This window comes from Monodelphis domestica, chromosome 2 (assembly GCF_027887165.1).
Source record: "Monodelphis domestica isolate mMonDom1 chromosome 2, mMonDom1.pri, whole genome shotgun sequence".
Taxonomy (NCBI): Eukaryota; Metazoa; Chordata; class Mammalia; order Didelphimorphia; family Didelphidae; genus Monodelphis; species Monodelphis domestica.
In genome coordinates, this window is record NC_077228.1 from 223625953 (window position 1) to 223638325 (window position 12373).

General features: G+C 36.2%; 1 protein-coding gene across 2 annotated transcripts in view; it reads left to right on the top strand.

Moving 5' to 3' along the window:
* LOC100029119 (ABC-type organic anion transporter ABCA8) overlaps nt 1-12373 on the top strand; it is a 157044-nt gene that overhangs the window by 119352 nt on the left and 25319 nt on the right. For both annotated transcript variants that reach the window (XM_056817239.1, XM_056817238.1), the window contains exons 26-30: nt 5522-5641; nt 7653-7739; nt 8431-8522; nt 10957-11077; nt 11684-11801. In XM_056817239.1, the coding sequence (XP_056673217.1) occupies nt 5522-5641; nt 7653-7739; nt 8431-8522; nt 10957-11077; nt 11684-11801 (538 nt within the window). The remainder of the gene's footprint in view (nt 1-5521; nt 5642-7652; nt 7740-8430; nt 8523-10956; nt 11078-11683; nt 11802-12373) is intronic.

Consider the following 12373-nt stretch of genomic DNA (forward strand, 5'->3'; position numbering starts at 1 on the left):
TATTTCCTCTTCTATCTCCTCTGTATTTTGTATTTTTGCTCCATAAAATGTGTCCAAAATTGCCCCCTTCTTGTTTTTCTTGTTGTTTTGAAGCTTTTTTGCTTCTGTGCTGTTTGCCATCTCTATCTGAGTGAGGGGGGCTGGATCTTCTGTTATCTGTCTGGTGTTCAGTGGCTTTAGCCCCAAGCAAATAGTCTGTCTTCCCCAGGAAACCTGGAATTGCTAGTGTTTCAGTGTTTCAGTGTTCCTACCCTCCTCAGTTCCCTCCTAATGCTTCTCTATTGCCTTACTTCTATGCTCTGTGCCTGGCTTGACACTCTCAGATATATTTCAATGCCTTTGCTGGCCAGAGGAGCCTGCACTCTGAGGGGGAGGGGCTGTGGCATCCAGGAGCTCTGAGGGCTGGTGATAGGATTAACCTCAGACTGAGTATGCCCTGAGGCAGGGACCTTCGGTGAGACTCAGATGGAAGGATCTGGTCAGGGGGCTACAGGCTTCCCCCATCTCTCTCTGTTTCCCTGATGTCTGGGTGCTCCCACGACTGGCTCAGGTTGTTTTCAGGGTGCGGCCTTCAGAATAGCCAGCTCCCGAGACCCTTTTGCCTGCCTTGAAGTTCCTGCTGCTGCCTCGGACTCAGTGTCTGGGTTGGTGGGGATGGGTCCTGGGACCTTCCTTTTGCCTACCCCATAGATCCTAGTGATCTGAGGTTCTGACTTTTGGGGGGCCATACCTTTTGATCCAGGTCCAGGAGGAGTGTTCCTGGGGTCTATTCTGTTGTTTGTTTTGAATTTTGGTGCCCTAGGAGCATTCAGTTTGAGATCGGTAAGGAAGGGTTTCTGGAGCTCTGAACTTTAGCTTTCTCTAAGCTGCCATCTTGACCGGAAGTCCCTACTCTTTTTTTTCTTTAAAAAAAAAAAAAACTTTTGTCTCCTAGGAAGTACCAAGGTCAGATATTTTATCTTTCAAATGAGCTTTTGATAGAATTTAATACTCTATAAAGTCAGTTTTCCTGGTATGTCAGGTTCATGGTTTGTTTATTTCTGTCTCTATTTTTCTGATCTATTCTTGAATACTTCCTTTCTTCCCTTCAGTATATTTGTAAACAAATTATTGATTTCTATTTGTATGGAATTATTCCACATTATTGCATAATCTATAACTCTGTCTTAATGATTTGAATTCTTGTAATATGCAGAAGTCTCTGAAATATATCACCATTAACCTCACTGTAGTTCTATAACAATGAATTAACAGTATCTGAATATATCAGTTGTTCCTAACTCTACTTCGTACTTGATTTGGACAGCATCCTGTTATTTGTAATTGCAGTGGGAATAGAACAAATGTGAAGAACAGTGCTATTTTACTAACAGGTTGTGGATCAAATGCTGGACTTAGGGTTAGGAAAACATGAGTTTAAACCAGCCTCAGATATTTACCAGCCAACCATTCTGGACAGCAATTTGGAACTATGCCCAAAGGGCGATAAAAGACTGTCCGCACTTTGATCCAGCCATAGCACTACTGGGTTTGTACCCCAAGGAGATAATAAGGAAAAAGACTTGTACAAGAATATTCATAGCTGTGCTCTTTGTGGTGGCAAAGAATTGGAAAATGAGGGGATGCCCTTCAATTGGGGAATGACTGAATGAATTGTGGTATCTTTTGGTAATGGAATACTATTGTGCTCAAAGGAATAATGAAGTGGAGGAATTCCATGGGGACTGGAACAACCTCCAGGAAGAGATGCAGAGTGAGAGGAGCAGAACCAGGAAAACATTGTACACAGAGACTGATACACTGTGGTACAATCAAATGTAATGGACTTCTCCATTAGTGGCAATGATCCTGAACAACCCAGAAGGTTATAGGAGAAAAACCACTATCTACATTCAGAGGAAAAACTGTGGCAGTAAAAACACTAAAGAAAAACAACTGCTTGATTACATGGGTCAAAGGGGATATGATTGGGATGTAGACTCTAAATGAACATCCTAGTGCAAATACCAACAACATGGAAATGGGTTCTGATCAAGAACACATGCAATACCCAGTGCAATTGTGCCTCAGCTATGGGAGGGGTTTGGGGAGGGGAGGGAGTAATAGAAAATGATTTTGTAACCAAGGAATAATGTTTGAAATTGTCCAAATTAAAAAACAATAATGTCAAAAATGCAAAGACAGTTTTATTCTCAATGTAAATCATTATTTTCCCAAGAAATTTTAATTAAAAGAATTTTTTTTCTTAAAAAAAAAAAGATATTTACTAGCCCTTTGATGCTGGTCAAGCTACTTAGCCTCATTCTACCTCTGATTCTTCATATGTAAAATGAGCATGATAGCATTCATTTCCAAGGTTTATTGTGAGTATAAAATGAGATAATATTCATAATAAAGTGCTTTGCAAAGCTCAAAATACTACATAAGTGCTATTATTACTACCCTAACTCTGCCAAGTTATAAACAGCTTTAAATTTTATGAAATGATAGTATAAAATTGTTAATTTTAATATTTATATGTTTTCCCAGCCATTTGGTCTATTATCTCTTTCTTTGCTGATATTTGCTGATGCCAATATTTGCCTATCCTTAAAAAAAAATCACTTAAACTCTAACCATCCACTGGAGTTCTCTTCCTATATCTCTCCTCCATGTCAAAATTAAATTCCCTGAAAATTCTACTTTCCTTGCTTCCTCTTCTCACTTCTTTCATATATAACTGCTTGTAATATAGGTTCTGACCATACCTTTCAAATGTAACTATTCTCTCTAAGATGACCATTTCTTTTGTGAAAAATTAATTTTATTAATAGTTTTTTGTTTTTATGCATCCTGTGACAAGGAAATCACTTTAAAAGACTGATATATATTAATTTAAGGTCGCCAAGGAATTCAGCTATGTAATTCCTAAATGAAAACTCAAGTCAGCCGTCAGCCTTTTGTAGAGTTTAATTACAAACAGGAGGAAGAAAGGAATTAGAGAGAGAGAGAGAGAGAGAGAGAGAGAAAGGGGAGAGAAGGAAATAGGGCTTAAATACCCTCTCTGTTTACACTGGGCGAAAAGGCCCAAGCCCTTAGATAGCTGGGGCAAAGAAAGGAGATCAGTCCCTATTACTCACGTGACAAAAATGGAGAAACAGTCTCCGGGGCCTCCACCTCCAGCTTCCTTCAGAGCAAGCTTCTCAGAGCACCTCTCCAACCACTCAGAGCCAAAAAACTCTCCAACCACCCCTTCAGTCCTCAGACCCCTCTATCTTTAAGGAAACCATCCAAGTTCCCTCCCCTCAGTTCTCACATCTACCAATCACTGTCCATCATTTTCCCTGTGCCAATGGTGGCTCTAGCTTAACCCAGGACTGCCCAGAGGTCTGTGGCTTTGCACATGTCTGTTGGAGGTCATATTCTCAAATAATTAAATCTTGATCTTTTGCTACAGCCCTTCCTAAATCCTGTTACCCTGAGTAGGGTAGAGATTGGAATAATTAAATTTTGATCTATGCTGCAGCCCTTCCTAAATCCTGTTAGGACTGAGTAGGGTGGAGATTGCAATTTCCAAGACTTGGTTCTGTCATTCCAAGTATCTCCATTGTATCAATTCTAAAATCAATCATGACTCAAAGAAATTCCTGTTCTATGCTTAAGCATAGGTCAAAGTCCTTTCCATTGTTCAGCAAAAGGTTTCTGTCCTAAAGTAATCTTAAGAAGGGAGGAGGAGGAACCTCCCATGCCAATGGGGTTCACATTCCAATAGCCAAGACCCATTATCAATAGGAATTTTTTCAAGTATGAAATTTCCCAATGGAGAAATTTCCAACATTTATAAGTCTAAGAAATTTTAAGGTTTACAATCCTAAGTTCCTCAATGCATCCTTCCTCTTCTCCTTCAAAAGTTCCACTTCTTCTAATAAAGAATCTTAAAATAGGAAGTTAAAAAATTCTATAAAATTAACCAGCATATCAATATGACATGACAATCAATATTCCACACTCAGCACTCTGAAAAGGAGAAAGGAAGTTATTTTCTCATGCCCCTTTTTGGGGATCAGGTTTGACCATTTTAATTTCAAAGCATCCGGGTTGTCTTATTTTCTTGTTTGCATTTACATTGTGTAAACAATTGCATATATAGGTTTTTTTTTATTCCTATCTACTTTACTTTCTATCAGTTCACATGGGTATTATTGGAGAAATATCTCCTTTCTGAGTTCATATGGTTCAATAGGGTAATATCTACACTAATGTAGAAATTATAGAGGTAAGAAAAACCTAGGTTTTATTTTTATGCTTAAGCAGTTCAGATCTCAGACCATAAATAAATAAATCTGAATGATGAATAGGATTCTAACAAGGCCTCTTAATGACAAAACTACATCAGGGTTACAGAGAAATAATCCTTTTACATATTGCAGTCTTGTACATTCTTCTTAGCCTATAAAAGTTAAAAAAAAGTAAAAAGAAAAAAAGATCCATAATCCATACACCTTCACTGTCATAAAAGTTGAATTTAAATAGTCATAATCTATTTTTTTTACCTAAATGAGCCTGATTAAGCACACTTCATAAGTAAAACAAGTCAGTTTACAGATTATAATAGATTTAGAGGGTTCACAAGTAGGCAGATTTGAAGGGAAGGATTTACATGTCACCAACATAAACTGGAACAGTAGTATATAGGAAATTTTTCTGTATAAAGTTAGTTATAAGAGGTGACAAATAACTAAATCATTTTTAGGAACTCTAACTCCCCTTTGACTTTTACCAAAGAAATGCCACATAGTCTTCCCTTCAAATTATTATTCCAGTAGTCAGGTTTTGGTCAGGTAATGTCAATATTAATAACATTACAGAATACAGATTTTAGTTAAATAAAATCTATGGGAGGAATGGCCCAGAACCCTGAATAATAAAATGAATAAAAAAGAATTAAAAATTCCAATAGTACAAGTCTTTCTCTGCTTCTCTATATACTCTTGTGATGATTTTTCCTTAAAGTACAATGCTATTTTATTACATTCAAGTATTAAAATTTGTTTAATCATTCACCTATTTATATATATATATATATATATATATATATATTTAATTTTAAATTCTTTGCTATCAAAAAAGTGCTGCTATAAATATTTTGAGGCAGCATAGAGTACTGGATAGAACTGCCCCAGAACCATGAATATTTGGGTTCAAGTCCTGACTCTGACATATACTGTCTGTATGACTATGAGCAAGTCACCTAAATTCTCAATACTGTCAGAATAGAGAATAAAGAGAACAAGGAGGCTTAATATATAATGTTGAGTTTAGGTAGCAAAAAGTAGACTAGTATGACTGGAAAAGAGTATGTAAACAGGAAAAATATGAAATTAATCTGGACTAGTAGGAGCTAGATATTGGAAAATATTCTACCAACCTGAGGCAATACTCACTATAATATTATGAAAAATGGGGCCATATGAAGAATTAAAGGATGAAAATACATAAAATATTGAATTTCTACTCATATTTTTGTGATATTTTCTTACAGGCTTCCTTACTCATATTTTTCTGTATTGAAATGAACAAGTTCACTTCAGTTGCTACCATTTGTTTTGTTGCATTCATACCATTTTTCACACTATTCGAATGTACAAACTTAATTATAAAGGTAAGCACTAGACACTTGGTCATCACTGAACGTCTGAATATTTGGAAAAAAGTATTGTGCTTCAGTAAAAACCACTGCAAAATGGTACTGTCCAGCTCTTACAGGATTTTTAGCCAAGTGATTTTAGGAGAGTCTACTGCTTAGCATTGACTTGCACTCAATTAGAGATTAATAAAAGTTTTTTGAGTAACTGTCTGGCTTGAAGAGTACAATTCCTTTCCCTCCTTGAAGAGATCAAATTTATGAACCAATAGGAGTAAGGATTCCATTGTTGTTGTATTTTTTTTCTGTTTGGGGAAAGAATTACACTTCCTCTCAAAACTGTGATATAGTGGTTGGAGTAGGTATATAGAATTGCCCCCCAATAACTGATTCTAAAGCAATGGTTCTTAACCTGCAGTTTATGGTTTTAAAAAAATATTTTAATGACTACATGTGAATAAATTTTTTCCTTTACAAATCTATTTGTTATATTTTATACGTTTGTTTTTAAATCTGAGAAGGAGTCTATAGGTTTCACTAAACTGCTAAATAAGTCCATGATATGAAAAGAGGGTAAAAATCTTTAAGAATTACTGCCTTAGGGTCATGGATAAGGGAGGCAAGTTCCTAGGCAGTGTAAGTAGTGTAAGTAGCTGATGTGATTTCAACTACCACCAGGAAGTATCCCCTGCCTAGAAACATTATTGAGGTATGAAATTGTATAAAATGAAATATATTTCTTTTTTTTTTTAACCCTTACCTTCCGTCTTGGAGTCAATACTGTGTATTGGCTCCAAGACAGAAGAGTGGTAACTGTTAGACAATGGGGATTAAGTGACTTGCCCAGGGTCACACAGCTGGGAAGTGTCTGAATCCAGATTTGAACCTAGGACCTCCCATCCCTGGGCCTGGCTCTCAATCCACTGAGCTACTCAGCTGCCCCCTGTATTTCTTTATATAAAGATATGACTTTACTTAAGATTCAAATGTTTCTGGAAGATGAGTATCTCATTTAGCCCTGAATCTATTTGTAATCTTAGTGTAAATGGATAGACCATGGGACCAAAACCCCTCTCCCCCTAATTCCTACCAAAATTCATAGGCCCTCCCCTCTAACACCTGCCTGGGAGGACACCAAGACTCTGTCCATTCCTCTTTGGACCTGCATGGCTGACCAGCAGCCTGGGAACTTTCTCCCTACCCCCCAGAGACCAAGACTCCCCATCCTCTCAGGACCATTCAATGAGCTGTACTCTAGTAGCCCACCTTGACTAATAGAAGCAATACAGATTGCTGCATCCCTGACAACCACCTTATAAATAAAATACTACATCCAGCAGCCATCTTTACTGATGACCATCTCCCTCCTCCCTGCCCCTTTCCCTCATTCTCCTGCTCTCATTCAGACAAGACCCTTCAGACACATCTCCTGGCATCAGGTTTCTCTCTCTCACTGCTCTTTCCCTTCATTCCTCCCTTGCCCTTCTTTCCTCCATTTCCCTGCCCCTCTTTGCCTCCAATAGTCTTGCCATACCACTTCTCCCTCTTCCCATCATCACCTCTTCCTTTCCTCCAATAAAACTCATCTATACCACCCTACTCTAACCTCATTAGTCTCTCGTTTGGACTCACATCAGTCAGAACTGACATAAATAAGTTAGGTTCTTTCTCCTGCTTAGGTATAGCTAGGGGAAGAAGGATGGAGCTCTGCTTGTCTAGCAACAGGAGGGTGGAACTAAAGAAGGAAATGGGAAAAGAAAGGGGCATTTGGGAATGTAATGTCAAACATTGCTTACATTATAATTTTGTAATTCTCTGAGATTAAAACTTCAATGAAAAGCCAGAGATCTGAGTCAAGTGTAGGTTGCAAATATAAGAGCAAGTAGATAAGTTTTTTCTCTATGCTCAAGGAATATCTATGCCATGACACACAGAAGAATTGAACAGAAATATTTATTGTTTGCACTATGCATATATTGAGATACAGTTCATGATGTAGATAAATTTAACCATGGTTTTCCTTTTGCAGGACAATTATGACAAATTAGTAAACTATGACAATCCAGATTATGACCAACATGGAAATAACATAATCATCTTCTTCATAATTCTCATAGTAAGAAGACTTTTTCATTTGGAAATGTGTATATTTAAAGTGGCAGCACTTACTATATTATACATTTAGCCTCATTTTAACTGTCCTGACATGAAAAGTTTTACAAAGGCATGATTTTTGATGTTTGGGAATGTTGGTATTTGCATATATATACATATACATATATGACAAAAATAATCAATTTGAAAGTGTTGAATATGGAGAAAGTATAATTATTTAGAGGAAAATCTTCAGCGTTTTTTTTTTATTTCCTATGGTGTTTGTTTGTTTTTTCTTTTCATATCACTGGTTGGTGACTGTCCCTTATTGACATTGGTCCAATATAAAAAATTATAAAACCTAGAGCAATTTTTTGGGAAAATTTTCATGAATATAACCCATTCAAATACAATCCATTGTAAGAATTGTGCAGCTCTGTGAGTTGTGCAGCTATTGAGGAATGTGAGGTAATTATAATCACCTTTATCCTACTGTTTGCATTAATTTTTTAAACTACTTTTTAGAACTATGTCTAACTACTCTTTTAAGCAGAACACCTGGGTTGGGTTTTGTATTGCACATATTACCACTCAAATTTATTTGAATGGGTTTTTTCCTGTTCGTTCTTGGTGAGAGAAAAGCTAAAATCATATTAAGATAAATATGCAAATAATTTCTGCTATATTGTTACTATATTTTTCTTTATCCTTAGCCTTTTCTCCATTGTATCATTTTCCTTTTTGTTCTACGATGTCTGGAAATGAAATACGGAAAGCAATCCATGGGAAAGGATCCTATCTTCAGGTTAGCAAGGAGGAAAATAAAATTCAATATTTAATTTACAAATTCAGTGGAATGGATTTGAATGTAAAGGAAAAGCATTTCTTAAATTGACCAGGCATTGTGCTAAGCACTGGAAATACAAACACAAATGAGAAACAGACCTTGCTTTCAAGGAGAATGCATTCTAATTAAAAGATACAACACAAATAGTTGAGTTCATTTGTGTAGGAGGGGGAGTGGAAAAGCCTAGATGTTCCTTAGAGTGCAGGGGAAGAATAGGTGGCAAAGTCTAGGAATTATGAGTACAATGACAGGTCAGATGTCAATGCCCAACTCATAACAATGAGACAGATAGTATTGTCTACTGGTTTACCATCAGACCAGAAGGACTGTCTGGGTAGTGAGTGGCTTCTTACTAAGTGTTTGAGAATATAGCTATGTGAGGTAGAGGATAATCAGGTCTATAGTCAGGAAAACTTGAGTTCAAATCTTGTCCCAGATACCTTCTAGCTGTGGGACCCTAGGCAAGTTACTTAAACCTGTTTACCTCCATTTCCTCTTCTGAAAAATGAGCCAGAGAAAGAAATTGTAAACCACTCCATTATCTTGCCAAGAGAACCTCAAATGAAGTCACGAAAAATAGGACACAACTGAAACACCTAAACAATAATTGTAAAATAATCAGTTGGATTTTCTTAAGAAAATTTTAAGAACTCTTCTCAAGAAGGTTGCATTGTGGTTAGAAAAACAAATCTCAAGCATCTGAAGAAATTAGAAAGCATTTTAAGTGATTCCCTTGACATCATGGACATCTTCCTTTTCATTCAGGTTCAGAACCCTGGAATTATCATTGGTTTTTCTCTCACCTTCACATATATATCTAATTAATTTCTAAACCTTACTGATTCTTCCTTGAAAATCTCTCTTAAACGTATCCCATTTTCTCTGCTCATGCAATGTCTTTCTTAATTCAGATTCTACCTACTTTTCATCTAAGCTACTGTAATAACCTCTTAGTCTTCCTATTTCTAATCACTTTCCTCTCTAATTCATCCTCTATACACCTGCCAAACAGATATTTCTAAAAAATATAAATGTCTATATAACTGCCCATTCAAAAAATTTCCTATTTCCTTTAAGTTGATATAAAATCCTTAGCTTAACATTTAAAACCCCCATAGTCTGGCCCCCACATGTCTAGTCCTTCTTTCATATTATTCTCTTTCCAACAATCTTTCTAGTCAAATTGGCTAGCTCTGTTTCTTATTCAAGACATCTTATTCATGGCCTCTGGGATTTTGAACATGGGGACCATTGTATTTTGAATGTACTCCCACCTCACCTCTAGTTAATAGAATCTCTAGTTTTCTGTAAAGTAGCCAATCAATGAACATTGAATAAGGATCTACTGTGTCAAATACTATGCAAAACACTGGAGATAAGAGAAAAAGTAAAAAAAAAAACAGTCCCTGTTCTCAAGGAGCTGACATGTATTTTGTGTTTATTTATGTGTCCATGCTGTATCCCTCCAGGAAAAGGTAACTGCCTGGAGAGGAGTGACCATTTCATTTCTGTGTTGGCCCCATGACTTAGTACATTGCCTGGCACATAGTAGGCATTTAACAAATGCTTGTCAAATTGAATGACTAATATATGAATTTGATTTGGACATTGAAGGATACATGGAATTTCAATATGCAAAAAAGGAAGAAAGTCAGTTCATAGATACAACATTGCCAAAGGCAAAGAGAGAAATGAGAATAAATATTTAGAGAACAATAACAAAACCAATCTGATTGGAATACAGATCTGTGTTAGTGGAATATTGAGAAATGAGGTTGGATGAAGGGAATAGAGTCCAATTATGGAGCATTTTGTGTACCATATAGATGGGTTCAGTTTAAATATGAATGTAGTAGATGATGAACACGATCCTTAAGTCCTAAGCAAGTTAAATTTTGGTAAAATTAGAATGACAGTGGTTTGCAAAAGGATAGAATGCAATTGGGAGAAAAATGAATGGATGTAAATGAGATGAACTAGAAGTCTGTTTTTAAACAAATAGCAAGAAAATCTTAGAGACAGTTGAGAGAAATGATAGCATTTAGTGGTAAATTGTATCTGGGGAATATGAGAGGTAAGAGTCAAAGCTGACTCTACAGAGTTTGCCTGGGAGGAGAGGAAGAAATATAGTAAGGGAAAAGGAACCAGCATTTATTAAGTATTAATTATGCTTCATTGAGCCCTTTACAAATATGTCTTGTATCCTCACAACAACCTTGGGAAGAAAGTACTGTCATTGTTCCCATTTTATTGTTGAGGAAATTAAGGCAGACAGAAGGGAAAATAGTTCAACATCTTTGTAAGCAAAAAATAAAAATTAGTAGGGAATACAAATTTTATATATCAGCTATATTTGGAAACAATAGTTGTGACAATTTTTTGTCCTTTGTAGAATTTTTCCAACAAATAATGATGCTGGTATCAACCCTGAAGAACCAGAAGATGAAGATGAAGATGTTCAGGCAGAAAGAGCTAGAACTCTTAGGGCACTGAATGCTTCCAATGAGGATGAGGTAAAAAAACTGTTATGTGCAGATGTTGACTGAAATGCTTACAGGACTGGATTCTCTCAAGCAGCGCAAACAATCTTTGATTTGTTCAAAGTAATAGCAAGGAATATGGTATTTTATTTTTCTGTTTGAGGAAAATTTTCTTTAAGGAAAAAATAATTTGAAAAATCCAAAAAGCCTTGGTGAGTCAAAGGACTTGGAGAAGGCATATTCTAAGGAATGGTAAACAGTTATCAGGTCTATGGCTTTTGATCTCTTGTTAAAGTAAGCTGTGATGAGGCCTCCTTAACCTAATTCTATATAGAGAGTATAAATTATATATATATATATGTATATATGTGTGTGTGTGTGTGTAAATATATATTATAAAGAAAAACAGACTCAAAGAAGGCATTATTTAGTTCCATTGTACACTCATGCATAGGAAAGTGAAATTTCCATCTATTCCACAAACTGGAACAATATCTTCAATTATGTCAGTTAAGCACTGACTTCAATCTGAACTAATTTGGTCCATGACCTGGGACAAGATGAGTTGAGAGCCAGGGAGAACACAACATCTAACTAAGGCACTAAAAGGAAAATCAAGTTCTAGTTTTTTTTTTCCAGAAACCTGTTATTATTGCCAGCTGTCTGAGAAAAGAATATAAAGTCAAGAAGACAAGATGTTTTGCAAAGGGAAAGAAGAAAGTGGCGACAAGAAATATCTCTTTCTGCGTAAAAAAAGGTCTTAACTCAAAAGGATTTTACTGGGGGTTTCTCTTCTTTGTTCGGTGGATTCAATTGAAATTTTTCTAGATCTTTTGTATGATGCCTTTTCAGAGGGAACACTATGAGAGTTAAAGGGATCTGAAGAAATTGCCAATCTGTTATCTTGCTGGTCATTCCCCAAGTTAGCAATAGAGGTACCTGAAGGACTGCAGGGTCCATGAGAATCCTTTTGATATAGGTACCTTATTCAAGAAGTGATTAGACCTATGCTTCTTCTTCAAACAGGGCTACTGGGCAAATGATTGTTAGATAGTAAGAATTACATTTATTACTGATAGAGTCAGGGTTTCCATCTAAGCTTCTAGATAATTTATTCAATAACTGTAAAAAATAGAGATGTTTGAACCCTAGACTTCAATCCTCAGAAGTCCTTGGTATTTCTCAGAATTCCCTATAATCTCACCTATGTCCCCACGTTGGCATGAGGTTATAGGGAATTCTGGGAAATACCAAGGACATATAGGGATCGAAGTCTAGGGTTCAAAATCTCCATTTTTACATAACCCAAGAGCCATGTATGGCCATATT